Source organism: Aspergillus novofumigatus (assembly GCF_002847465.1).
Source record: "Aspergillus novofumigatus IBT 16806 chromosome Unknown P174scaffold_2, whole genome shotgun sequence".
Taxonomy (NCBI): domain Eukaryota; kingdom Fungi; phylum Ascomycota; class Eurotiomycetes; order Eurotiales; family Aspergillaceae; genus Aspergillus; species Aspergillus novofumigatus.
In genome coordinates, this window is record NW_020194275.1 from 568,844 (window position 1) to 581,824 (window position 12,981).

At 50.2% G+C, this 12,981-nt stretch overlaps 5 protein-coding genes across 5 annotated transcripts; 4 read left to right on the top strand and 1 right to left on the bottom strand.

Moving 5' to 3' along the window:
• Nucleotides 1-301: 301 nt before the first annotated feature.
• Nucleotides 302-1,515, bottom strand: P174DRAFT_509687 (putative proline racemase; the record flags this gene model as incomplete). The annotated part of the gene is made up of 2 exons (XM_024831596.1): nucleotides 302-1,107; nucleotides 1,143-1,515. 2 exons carry the CDS (start codon nucleotides 1,513-1,515, stop codon nucleotides 302-304), a joined length of 1,179 nt encoding a protein of 392 aa, XP_024685074.1.
• A 1,124-nt stretch (nucleotides 1,516-2,639) lies between these two features.
• Nucleotides 2,640-6,810, top strand: P174DRAFT_383754 (a-pheromone processing metallopeptidase Ste23). Its single transcript, XM_024823180.1, has 3 exons — nucleotides 2,640-3,395; nucleotides 3,476-3,571; nucleotides 3,731-6,810. Exons 1-3 carry the CDS (start codon nucleotides 2,922-2,924, stop codon nucleotides 6,626-6,628), a joined length of 3,468 nt encoding a protein of 1,155 aa, XP_024685075.1. The 5' UTR covers nucleotides 2,640-2,921; the 3' UTR covers nucleotides 6,629-6,810.
• Nucleotides 6,811-7,556: 746 nt separating this feature from the next.
• On the top strand, nucleotides 7,557-8,578 carry P174DRAFT_365483 (aldo/keto reductase family protein; the record flags this gene model as incomplete). The annotated part of the gene is made up of 2 exons (XM_024822062.1): nucleotides 7,557-7,853; nucleotides 7,913-8,578. The coding sequence occupies 2 exons, from the start codon at nucleotides 7,557-7,559 to the stop codon at nucleotides 8,576-8,578; spliced, it is 963 nt and encodes a 320-aa protein (XP_024685076.1).
• A 562-nt stretch (nucleotides 8,579-9,140) lies between these two features.
• Nucleotides 9,141-10,235, top strand: P174DRAFT_417515 (cleavage and polyadenylation specificity factor subunit 5; the record flags this gene model as incomplete). Its single annotated transcript, XM_024824606.1, has 4 exons — nucleotides 9,141-9,181; nucleotides 9,282-9,533; nucleotides 9,621-9,868; nucleotides 9,940-10,235. The coding sequence occupies 4 exons, from the start codon at nucleotides 9,141-9,143 to the stop codon at nucleotides 10,233-10,235; spliced, it is 837 nt and encodes a 278-aa protein (XP_024685077.1).
• Nucleotides 10,236-11,765: 1,530 nt separating this feature from the next.
• Nucleotides 11,766-12,815, top strand: P174DRAFT_457267 (lipase family protein; the record flags this gene model as incomplete). The annotated part of the gene is made up of 5 exons (XM_024829537.1): nucleotides 11,766-11,853; nucleotides 11,908-12,073; nucleotides 12,115-12,280; nucleotides 12,301-12,463; nucleotides 12,517-12,815. The coding sequence occupies 5 exons, from the start codon at nucleotides 11,766-11,768 to the stop codon at nucleotides 12,813-12,815; spliced, it is 882 nt and encodes a 293-aa protein (XP_024685078.1).
• Nucleotides 12,816-12,981: the final 166 nt, after the last annotated feature.

Below are 12,981 nucleotides of genomic sequence, written 5' to 3' on the forward strand. Positions count from 1 at the left end.
ATGTTGAAGTGTTGTTATGGATATGAGTTAGGATATCTTCGTACATAATGGATAATGTTTGAATGAAGCATATTGCTCCTTCGGTAACGGTTCCCCTTTGATAAAGAGAGACCATTATGCTCATAAGAGTTTGTGGCTTGCGCGTTGTCAATGATGAAGCACATTAGTTGATTTCCTCAGTCTATGGAAGAAGCGCAGGCACATCAGAAGACTACCATGTGTGTCTATCCAAAGTACATCCTGGATATCCCATTTGCGGGTGGGAAGCGGCTGTGTACATCCATCCCATACGTTTAACATCCTAAGAGTTCATACTCGGGCCAAGGGCAACCTTCTCCATTGTAAACCCGCTTGACGATATTCTATCCTCATTCTCCACCACAAACACTGATGCCCCGGTATAGAATGCTTGACCTTCAACCTGGACAATGACTGCATTTAGACCCCCATCATCTACTCCATCAATAGTCAGTTCCTCCACAATCTCAGCGCTAAAAACTCCTGCCCCGAAATGATTCGAAACCAAGGAGTTATACACCCAGCGCTGAGCCAGAGACCTTACCCCCTTTGCACAAGCGAGTGCCATCCGTGCGGTCACACACGACCCCGTCGGCGATCGGTCGATCTGATTCTCTGCAAAGTAGCACAGACCCGTCTCCGTGCCTTGCACATCATCCGTTTGAAACCCAAGCGTGTCGTCCACAACCATCACCGAGTAGAGGAACGATAAGCGCTGGTCGTGCGGATACCGAACCGCAGCCTGAACCTCCGGCAGACTCATGAGATACGGTTTGAGCTTCTGAACACAGCTCGTCACCGCATCGAGGTCAAGATCCCGCAACCCACCGCTGAATCCGAGCTCCCTTGCCTGGACAATGGCGTAGAATGCGCCGCCGTAGCTGACGTCCAGCACGATGGAGTCTCTGCGCCTCAGCTCAGGCCATCGGATCTCTGGCGCGATGGGGACCGCCATCTGAATGCGTGTTGCAAACGCAGGCGTGGATAAGAACGCCACCGGCCGTGAGGGATCGGATTTTCGCCCATCAGCCGTGACGGGGACCGTCACGCGCACCAGACCGCAGGGGCGTGAATGTTTAGTTTGACTGTCTGAGTGTCTGCTTCGAAGACGAGGTCCTCGCGACGCGGGAATACAGTGTGGTCGTGCGTGTCGACGAGGAATCGACCCAGTGCGATGGTTGCGTGTCCGCACATAGTCGAAAACCCTTCGTTGTGGATGAAGAGGACCCCGATGTGGGCGGCTCCGGAAGACACAAGTTCGGTCTCGGGGCGGATGATGGCGCCGTACATCCCGTTGTGACCGCGGGGTTCGAGCATCAGGCGTTTGCGGATGTGGTCCTGCTGCTGTTTGGCCTGGTCTCGTTGCTCAAGGAGAGTCCCTGACAGTGGTGGGAACCCGGAGTACACGATGCGGGTGGGTTCTCCGGTGGTGTGCATGTCGATGCAGCGGATGGGCTGGTTGGAGTCGTTCTCCCCGAGAGATTGCGCTATATCCATGGCAATGGATGATCTGGTATTTGTTATCAAGAGGTGATGTCTGGACTCGACTATCTGGTGATGGATGTACGTGATGATGCAGGTTCTCCGCAGTCTTCAGTTCAAGGTGGGGTACGAATTTATGCATTCTACCCTAGCAAGCATTCGTTGTTGAGAGAGTGGTTGACCGTTGCCGTTAAATACGGCCTTGGACCATCTCTGAGCGAGCTTCAAATTAGGAACCTAGGCCGCTGTTGAGTTCCATCTATTCTGGACAAGGAGATGATAGTCCTTGGTTCAGGTAAGCATACTGGCTGTACAGGGATCAGCCTCTGGTGTCTATCAAATGTGGAGATGAAGACCTGGAGGGACAAATTCGGAAACAGCTCCTGCTCGATCAAATTTTAGATGTGTCGACTCGTGTTGCTCCTGAGGGTTTGGTTTACCCACTGAGTGATTTATAGATCCGCCGTTGGTTACCTGTATATATCAGCGTTATAAACCGGCATTGTTCGACTAAGGGTGAAATGCATGGGCTTAAGTACTGTGTAGCATTTTAAGCAACGCTAAACAGATAATTTCTATATTTTCGTTCTCAAACATTGTTTATTGTGGCAAGGACATGGGCACATAATTGACTGTAGAACTGAAATCCTTGACTGAGTGTATCGATGGTCTCTGGATCACCTACTCCCTTAGGGAAGGAAATATAGCCGTTCTAAGAGTGTAGCCACTTAAGTATATGTTTATGTTTAAGGTCCACTATACTACCAAATTAGACAGGGCTATGTTTTCATAACAGAAACTACACCATCAGCTATCGATATTATATTCCCCAGCCTCTATTGACATGGTTCTGAAGATCTTCAACAATACGTTATGTGTATTGGGAGGCATAGTGCATCCACAGCAAACACACATATTGTTTTCAAGCCAACTGATTCTTCCTGTAGATACTCCGTATGTCTCAGACCCTTCACCCTCCCTTGATGATCAACAATTCGACATTCCTGGGGATGGCGAAAGAGTGAGCTCACTACTGGTTCACCGCCTGCTTGCCCGAGGCATTATGCCTCACCGCCTCCTGGAAGGGGATGTCTCGCGTCAACTGTCATCATCATCACCTCTCATCACCTTAAGTCAACCTGGAATTTATCACCTGCATATGTGATTTCCATCATAATTCTCCGTTTTCTATTTCCTATGGATGTTTGATTTCCTCAATTTCAATTACTTTCCATAACTACCTGTACATATCGCCCCTTTTTTACCCGTTCATAGACCTCTCCGTGCTGTCCCTCTTTTCTCCAGATTTGTATCCTTGCGTAATCGCGCAATAGTGGACAGTACTTAGCTCCGGGGCCACTGTTTAAACTCCGCCAGCAATTTGCCTAGCGGCTTCCCCTTGGGCAACCCTCGCGCATCGCATGCCTCCAAGGTCCTCTCCATCTCTCCGCCTGTGGAACTCCAAAGGATTCCTCTATTTCAATACTGGTCATCTTCGCTCATTCTCACTCGCGCCTTCTATCGCCTCTGCGGCGATTGCCCCTCATTTCTCCTCTTCGCCACGTCGTCGCTTGAATTGCCCTCAGTCTCTGCTATCACGCTGTTGGCCTCGTCACTCTCTTCCCCGGTCTATTTTCGCTCCTTTCTCAGCTGCAGCCGTCACCATGGGCTCCATCCAACGCATTACGGAGCATTTGGAAAAGCCAGAGCTCGATGATCGCTCCTATCGAGTTATTCGCTTGGCCAACAAATTGGAGGCGCTCTTAGTCCATGATCCTGAAACGGACAAGGCTAGCGCATCCGTCAATGTCAATGTGGGAAATTTTTCAGATGCAGATGATATGCCAGGAATGGCTCATGCTGTAGAGCATTTACTCTTCATGGGAACTAAAAAGGTAGGTTGCAAGTAAACATGTCGAATATCAGGTTTCGTTTGATGAAGTTCAAGTGACTGACTTCGTCGTGGTCCGGATAGTTCCCAAAGGAAAATGCCTACAATCAATATCTTGCCTCCCATTCTGGCTCGTCGAATGCATACACAGCAGCTACGGAGACGAATTATTTTTTTGAAGTCTCTGCTACGACCGACTCGGGGGATGGACAGCCCAACGGCACGCTCAATGGCACAACAAACGGCATAACTAATGGCACAACTAACGGCACGACCAACGGAACAACCAATGGAACAACCAACGGCGCCCATGCGTTAGCGGAGTCAGACCCTTCCGAGCCCCCGTCCCCTCTGTATGGAGCGCTCGATCGCTTCGCACAGTTCTTTGTGTCTCCCCTTTTTTTGGAGTCTACTCTAGACCGCGAGCTGCGGGCGGTGGATTCGGAGAACAAGAAGAACCTCCAGAGTGATTTATGGCGTTTGATGCAGTTGAACAAATCATTGTCCAACCCGGCCCACCCTTATCACCACTTCTCGACCGGTAACCTCAAGACCTTGAAGGAGGACCCTCAGCAACGCGGCTTAGAAGTCCGCAGCGAATTTATCAAGTTCTACCAGAAGCACTATTCAGCGAACCGAATGAGATTATGTGTGCTCGGGCGAGAGTCTTTGGATGAACTTGAGAAATGGGTCGAGGAGCTGTTCTCCGAAGTGGAGAACAAGGACTTGCCGCAAAATCGATGGGACGATGTTCAACCCTGGAGGGACGAGGATTTGGGCATTCAAATCTTCGCTAAGCCCGTCATGGACACCCGTTCTTTGGACATTTACTTCCCGTTCCTGGATGAGGAAACCCTCTACGAGTCTCAGCCAAGTCGGTATATCAGTCACCTGATTGGCCACGAAGGACCTGGCAGCATTTTGGCTTATATCAAGGCAAAGGGATGGGCTAACGGCTTGTCTGCCGGCGTCATGCCCATCTGTCCCGGAGCAGCCGCTTTCACCATCTCGATTCGATTGACAAAAGAGGGACTGCAGCAGTACCGAGAGGTAGCCAAGGTGGTCTTCCAGTATATCGCGATGCTGAAGGAAAGGGAGCCGCAGCAGTGGGTTTTTGATGAGATGAAGAACTTGGCCGAGGTTGAATTCCGCTTCAAACAGAAATCCCCTGCCAGTCGATTCACCAGTCGACTGAGCAGCGTCATGCAGAAGCCCCTTCCCAGAGAATGGCTTCTCAGTGGTTCCCTCCTGCGCAAGTTCGACCCCGACCTTATCAAGAAGGCTTTGTCATGCCTTCGGCCTGACAACTTCCGGCTGATCGTTGTCTCTCAGGAGTATCCAGGAGACTGGGACTCCAAGGAGAAGTGGTACGGTACCGAGTACAAAGTGGGCAAGATACCCCAGGACTTCATGGCCGACATCCGAAAAGCCTTGGACACTACTCCAGAGACCAGACTGTCGGAACTTCATATGCCCCACAAGAACGAGTTCGTCCCAACTAGACTCTCGGTGGAGAAGAAAGAAGTAGCAGAGCCAGCAAAGACGCCGAAACTCATTCGTCATGATGACCATGTGCGCCTCTGGTTCAAGAAGGATGACCGTTTCTGGGTCCCCAAAGGCACCGTCCATATCACGTTGAGAAACCCCCTGGCGTGGGCCACCCCTGCGAACTTGGTGAAATCGAAGCTGTATTGTGAACTTGTCAAGGATGCTTTGGTGGAATACTCGTACGATGCTGAGCTTGCTGGGCTTGACTATCACCTCTCCGCCAGTGTCTTTGGATTAGACGTGTCTGTTGGAGGGTACAACGACAAGATGGCTGTTCTCCTGGAAAAAGTGTTTACGAGCATGCGCGACTTGGTTGTTGATCCGAATCGCTTCCACATCATAAAGGAACGCTTGTCTCGGGGATATCGCAATGCAGAGTATCAACAGCCGTTCTATCAGGTCGGTGATTATACCAGATATTTGACCTCTGAGAAGACATGGATCAACGAACAATACGCGGCTGAATTAGAGCATATCGAACCGGAGGATATCTCGAACTTCTTCCCGCAGCTACTCAGCCAGAATCATATTGAGGTCCTTGCGCATGGCAACCTGTACAAGGAGGATGCCCTTAAGATGACGGACTTGGTGGAAAACATTCTGCAAAGCCGCCCTCTGCCCCAGTCGCAATGGCACGTGAGGCGGAACATTATCATCCCTCCTGGAAGCAATTATGTGTATGAACGCACGCTCCAAGACCCCGCCAATATCAACCACTGCATTGAGTATTATGTTTATGTTGGAAGTATCACGGATGACATGCTTCGAGCAAAGCTACTGCTGTTTGCGCAGATGACCGACGAACCCGCCTTTGACCAACTTCGAAGCAAGGAGCAGCTTGGATACGTTGTTTGGAGTGGTGCACGCTATTCCGCCACGACCATTGGTTATCGGGTCATTATCCAGAGTGAGCGTACGGCCGAGTATCTCGAGTCGCGTATCGATAACTTCCTCATTCAGACAGGAGAGACATTGGAAAATATGTCCGAGAAGGATTTCGAGGGTCACAAGCGAAGCGTGATCAACAAGAGACTGGAGAAACTCAAGAATCTGAGCTCCGAGACATCGCGATTCTGGAGTCACATCGGCTCAGAATATTTCGATTTCTTACAGAATGAAAGTGATGCGGCCAATGTCAGGGGGTTGACTAAGGCTGATATTGTGGACTTTTATAAGCAGCTTATTGACCCTCGTTCACCCACCCGGGGTAAACTTTCAATCTATCTGAATGCTCAAGGGGGTGTGCACGCCAAAGTCGAAGGCAAAGACCAGCAGTCCCGGCTAGTGTCTCTGCTTGGAAAGCAATTGGAGGGCGCCGGCTTTGCCGTGGATACGAGCCGCCTGAGCTCTGTATTTGAGAGCGCTGATCTCTCTGCTAGTGACGCAGATCAGATTCTCGCCGTGTTGAAGAAGTTCTTACTCTCTGAGATGAGCTTATCAGAGCAGCAGACAGCGCCGGTGCTTGAGCAAGCCAGACAGAACATTGGTCTGCATGCGAAGCAACTTGGCATTGAAACTGCCGACAAGGATTCCAAGCCTGTGACTAATGGTGTTCGCAAGCCCAAGGCTGATCGAAAGGTGACCTACATTACCAACGTGCCTGAGTTCAAGGCACGCATGGTTATGAGCGCTGGACCCATCGCGGTCACAGATATTACCGAGTTTGAGGATTTCGACGCCAAGCTCTGATATCTACAGAAGTGTATTCTCAGGTGTTTTGTCATAGATGTGATTTAATTCAACCTATAAGCATTTGCTGGGTATGTTGCATGGTTGAGGTCGGCAGTTCGGGGGGTTCATGGTGCTTCCGGGTTTGATAGATGCAAGTAAGAGTCGGACAATTGTATCAGAAATATACTGTCCAATTTCAGATTGTTAGACTATAGTGAAGATGTAACTTGTCATGCTCTCTACCTAGTATACTAGGACTTGATCGAGACCGACCTCTCCTAGCCTAGCTTCACCTCACAGAAGATTCTTCTGGAAGCTTCTATGTCGCTCCTTCATTACAAATCAAGATCATATGGCAGCAAGCGGTACGGGAGCACAGCAATCAGTTAGAATGGTGTCAAAGTGATCAACAATGAGTCCATACTGCTCGGAATTCGGATATAAGAAGCTGCTCCAAGTATCGAGGACGTTGATTGGGTCCATCGTATAGGCAAGGTACCTAGCTCGCTGCGTTATAATTAGTAGTACGTACTGCAGCTTATCCTAAGCATTTAGGTAAAGGTAGATGACCCAGTAGAGGCTACGCAGATCGTACGGTGATTGGTCGAGTCGTATTCAAGGTTGATTTCAAATCCGATTACCTCACGTATTCCTAATATTGATTATTCTATCATTTTCTTCCACCATAAACCGCTACAATTGGTCACTTCATGTACAATGGTTCCATCTCTTGTGATCGAATTGACGATTCAGGCTCTTCATGTATGGAGATAACGTTCGATCAACGGACTTTACTCTTGGATAATGTCCAAATTATCACGCAGCTCTGGTCATCGAGCAATGTATAAGTAGCAAGATGATTGACCTTTTCCATGATAGATTCAATCCAGTAATATCAACAGCTTCTTTCTCTCTACTTCAGGCATCCCTCTGATTGTAATACACAATGGCCAAATCTCACGCTCAGATAGTCTTTGGCGGTGGTACATTCGGTACAGTACCTGGGTGGTCCACCGCGGAGAAGGTGGAAGAGTTCCTTCAAGTCCTGGAACAGAATAACGTCAAGACCATCGACACGGCACAGATCTACGGAACGAGCGAGGAACTTCTCGGACAAACCAAAGCCGCAAAGCGCTTCGTCATTGACACCAAGCTCGGTGGTGGCTTCGTCCCTGGAAGCGCTACTAAAGACCAGACGATCAAAATCGGCGACGAGAGTCTGCAAAAGCTGGACACGGATAGTGTAAGCTCGCTTCCATTTGTCGTTTTGACTTCCATTGCACGGGCTGACCATGATCATAGGTGAACGTGTACTATATTCACTCGCCGGATCGCCAGATCCCGCTTGAGGAGACCCTCGCGGGCATCAACGAGCTCCACAAGGCAGGGAAATTCAAGCACTTTGGCCTGTCGAATTTCCGCCCGGAGGAGGTTCAGGAAGTTGTCCGCGTCGCCAAGGAGAAGGGCTATGTCCTCCCTTCCGTCTACCAGGGCAACTACAACGCTGTATCCCGCCGGGTCGAAACGGAGTTACTGCCCGTCCTCCGGGAAAACAACATCCGCTTTTATGCGTACAGCCCCATTGCCGGTGGCTTCCTGTCCAAGACGAAAGAGCAGCTCCTCGCTGGCGGCGAGGGACGCTGGGATCCAAACAGTGTATTTGGTCAGATCTATCATAAGCTGTACAATAAACCTGCACTGTTGGAGGCGCTGGATGACTGGGCCGAGATTGCGAAGGCGGAGGGAGTCACCAAGGCAGAGCTGGCCTACCGGTGGATCTTCTTCCATTCGCATATCCGTGAGGATCTAGGGGATGCGGTCATAGTCGGAGCGTCTAAGATCAGTCAGTTCGAGGAGACGATCGCGGCGATCCAGAGGGGTCCTCTGAGCGCGGATGCTGTGAAGCGGATCGATGCAATCTGGGAGAAGATCAAGGACGTGGCTATCTTGGACAACTTTAATGCGTGATGATGGCAGGCGGTCGAATAGTTGACTTGCATCCTCTCGACCCTATTGACTCTTTGCACTTGCTATACAATGTACTTCTTCTCCTCTTATGAAATATTTACACTGTACGCTGGAGACTGCACTGGCATGCTGTAGCAACGAGGAATCCTTGAATGGGATGATTTAATCAGCCCACAGTCGAAGACTGTCGTGTAGTATGACATAGTGTTTCCCTGATACGTGAATAGCATCTTTGATCCTCTACAGCCTCGTTTGCTAGACGATGACATGATAGCTGCCAATCTCGCGGGCATTCCTCGATATGAATGGCATCTCATGAAATATACCAAGGACAAATCTGGTTCAGTGGTCGACATCGAAAGCTGTTGTCACGTCGTTACACCTAAGCACAGCCCGGAATCCGGCCGAACGTTTTCGCGGGGCAGCTCCGATCTGCGACATAACAGAGCTTCGACATGCGACAAGCAAGCTACATATAAACACCTTCAATTCCAAGGAACCTCTCGCCTGCTGGACCACAGAAAACAGATTTGGTCTCCTGTCAGAATATACTTCACCCAAAATGTCAACAGCTACAGCGACTTCGATGCAAAGCTCTCATCCGTGAGTTCTGGCTTGAACCCTGTCCTCTTTACACCTTGAGGCGCTATTGCGTGTCTTCCCTTGCGCTCGTTATTTATACTGATTGAATAAATCCTACCAGACCGATCATTCCCAAAGACTTCTCCGCACAGCAACCCAAGACTATCCGTTTATACCCTCTTTCTAATTACACATTCGGTACCAAGGAGACACAACCTGAAGAGGATCCCTCAGTTCTAGCTCGTTTAAAGCGTCTGGAGGAGCATTACGAGAAACATGGCATGCGCCGAACCTGCGAGGGTGTCCTTGTCTGCCACGAACACAACCACCCTCATGTCCTGATGCTGCAGATTGCAAATGCATTCTTCAAGTTGTACGTCGTGCTAGGTTTCGAGCTGGGCTGGCCCGAGACTGTCCCAGTCAGCGAACAAAACTCAAACTAATGCTCCGAGTTCTAAAGACCAGGTGACTATCTTCACTTCGAGGATGACGAGGTTGAAGGATTCAAGAAGCGACTGAACGAGCGTCTGGCGCCGGTGGGATCCCAATTCTCAGGCGAAGGCGTCAATGAAGACTGGGAGATTGGTGATACGCTTGCGCAGTGGTGGCGGCCGAATTTCGAGACCTTCATGTATCCCTTTCTCCCCGGACACGTTACGCGGCCTAAGGAGTGTAAGAAGTTGTACTTCATTCAGCTGCCGAAGAAGAGTAAGTTCGCCGATTTCCACTGGGCCCTTTTCGACTCTTCAAAAGAGTTCTGACCAATCGCGACTTGATAGAGGTCCTCTCGGTCCCAAAGAACATGAAGCTGCTCGCCGTGCCCTTATTCGAACTGTACGACAATACGGCGCGTTATGGCCCGCAACTCTCGGCCATCCCCCATCTGCTATCCCGCTATAACTTTGAGTTTGTTGATGAGAACGACAATGTTGTCGCAGCCACACCGGGGGCACCTCTGCCCGAGCACCAGATCCCGCGGACCAAGGTTCTCGCTGGCGAAACCAACGACGGGCAGGACGCTGGTATGACGGACTACACTGAAGGTGGGGAGAATGGCGGGGAGAACGCGCAGTGATAGCATTGAAGCCCTTAGAGAATCCTGCAGCCCAATGAATGGTTCGGTATGTTGGCATAATATCTTTCTGACTCACGATGTCTCTTGCACATCAAGCGTAGAAACTAATTGGATTACAGCATTGATACTACCTCGCCTAGTAACTCCCATCTAGCTTTTTGCCATCAAAAGACAGATATGATTTCTTAATGTACATGGTCGGCGTTCCACGGAGCGAATGTATGCCTTGCTTTTTCTGACTCTTCTCTTCCTTCGGTATTATGGATAATTTGCATTTCCGAGCATCAATTGATGGGATTTGATGGTGTCCTTTAGAAGTCAAAATCAGGCTTGTCAGTGAATTAGAGGTGTTGGTATCCAAAGCTGGGTGGGCTCTTGAGTAGCTTCTGCCAAGTCGCCTCGTACACTCTAGTACCACGTGGAAAGTACCTCACTACGTAGTGGTCAAGGCTGGACGGCATAGGTAGAGTACCGAGTGTTGCATCGCATACGCGCGGCAAGTCAATTTCCTCGAGTCTCGGCTTCATGTGCTCCACCGCTCGTACATGGTCATGAGGACTGCTGGAATATATATGCCGACGCTATATACATTAGACAGCACGACTCAGCCTGCACCGTGCGTACTTTGTGACGACACCTCGTATAAGACAATCTAAGACAATCCATATGGTTGGCCCTTCCCCTGCAGCAGGGGAAGCAACAAGGAATCTTCCACCATTCAGTTGTTATCTCGTCCAATCGACCATCCACACCGCCAGGGTGATTCCTCAATACCACCGAGTAGGATGATTTAGCCCGGAACTTGGCGGGTGCCATTTCTCGGTAGCCGCCAGCCATCTTTTCTCGTCACTCGTCACCGCTAGAGAGCCAGGCACGGAGTCTATTGATTGATTCTCTTGCCGGAGTCCGGTCACCGATGGAACTATATTCCTTGGAAAACTACAATTCGACCAATCAGCCCCACACTCTCAAGCCTGGTTTACTGATCTTCGCGTTCTTCACACCTTTCTAGTTCTTGGAACGCCTGGGGCTTCTGCAGACTGCGGGGATTATCCCGGGAATTGGTGGGGAGCATCACACGCTACTTTAGCACCCTGGCATGTGGAGTAGTATCTAGTAGACACAACGGAGCACTTTGCGATTTTTCATGGCTGGCGACGGGCCAACATCCTGTTTGAGTCAGCGAGGAATGGGGAAATCGCCCGGAATGTGTCAGCTTGGTCGAGAGGAGCGCCGCACCATGTTTACAATGAGGCCGGTTGGTTGACGGCTGACTGGGCCTATCTACCCCGCCCTGGATTGTTCGCGAGGAATGCCCTCAGCTGACGAGCAAGGCGGGATGAATATTGGAGAGTGGAGAGTGCGACTACTGAGTCGCTATGTGGGTTCTGGCTGGGTATAAATTCTCCGCATTCCTGCGGATCGCTGAGGATGAGGATCTAGGTGTCGTGTCGTCTTCTGGGCCTTATCGCGCTGAGAGTCTGCCTACACTTTCTCTGAAAGGATTGTCTTGAGTATAGGCTAGGCATCATGGTCCAGTTCAGGTCTGTCTGTACGCTGGCTGTTGCGGCGTTTGCTACGCTGGGTGCTGCGGCGCCAGCAATGTTGGCGGAGCGAGGTATGTCTGACGCTTCCTAAGATTGGGCTATGTGTGGTGTTAACTATTAAGTAGCTGTGTCCTCGTCGGTGTTGCAAAATTTGTCATTGTTTGCGCAATACTCTGCTGCCTCTTATTGTACCAACAACATCAATTCCACGGGCAGCAAGCTGACGTGCTCTTCTGGGAACTGTCCGCTGGTTGAGGCAGCCAACACCAAGACCCTTTCGGAGTTCTACGAGTAGGTTGTTCCCATACATGAGTAGCTCGTATATCTAACAGAGTTGGTAGTGACTCCGCGTATGGAGACGTGGCAGGCTTCTTGGTTGCAGACACCACCAACAAGCTACTTGTGGTCTCTTTCAGAGGAAGTCGCACGATAGACACCTGGTTGGCGAACCTGGACTTTGGTCTGGACAGCCTCAGTGATGTCTGCAGCGGATGCTCGGTACACGGGGGTTCTGGAAGTCCTGGGAAGTCGTTGCCAATGCACTAACGACCGAGCTCAACTCTGCCCTTGCAACTTACCCTGGCTATACCGTTGTCTTTACTGGACATAGCTTCGGCGCTGCCCTTGCAACACTGGGGGCTGCTACGTTGCGGAAAGCAGGGATTCCTGTCCAGCTGGTAAGTCATCCCTTGTCAAATCAGTTAAGGGCGTAATGGGACTAATTGTTTGTGAAGTATGGTTACGGTTCCCCCGGGTTGGAAACAAGGCCTTGGCAACATTCATCACCGGACAGGGTTCCAATTACCGTGTCACACACACAAACGATATTGTCCCCAGACTCCCGCCCCGAGCCTTTGGCTTCAGCCACACCAGCCCAGAGTACTGGATCACGAGCGGTGACAACGCTCCTGTTACGGCGTCTGATGTCACGGTCGTCCAGGGAATCGACTCAAGCGGTGGAAATGCGGGCGAGGATGCTACCAGCATTGAGGCCCATAATTGGTATATCGGCCATATTGATGGTTGTCAATAAGCGCAGTATATAAACAGCTTTTGGATATATTAAAGGGCCAGAATAGCCTGGGCTTGGGCTCATGAACGAGGAATGAATTGATGACTTATTTCTTGCATAGCAACCATTTCTATACTGGAGTTTATGTCAAATGGTAGAATTAAACTGTACAGATATCTGGATCCAC

Excerpts from the sequence above, each read along its gene's own strand:
- P174DRAFT_383754 (XM_024823180.1), top strand. The coding sequence starts at position 2,922 with ATGCCTCCAAGGTCCTCTCCATCTCTCCGCCTGTGGAACTCCAAAGGA. Across the intron at positions 3,396-3,475 it reads TCTTCATGGGAACTAAAAAG|TTCCCAAAGGAAAATGCCTA; the intron begins GTAGGTTGCAAG and ends TGGTCCGGATAG. Across the intron at positions 3,572-3,730 it reads AGACGAATTATTTTTTTGAA|CCCCCGTCCCCTCTGTATGG; the intron begins GTCTCTGCTACG and ends GACCCTTCCGAG.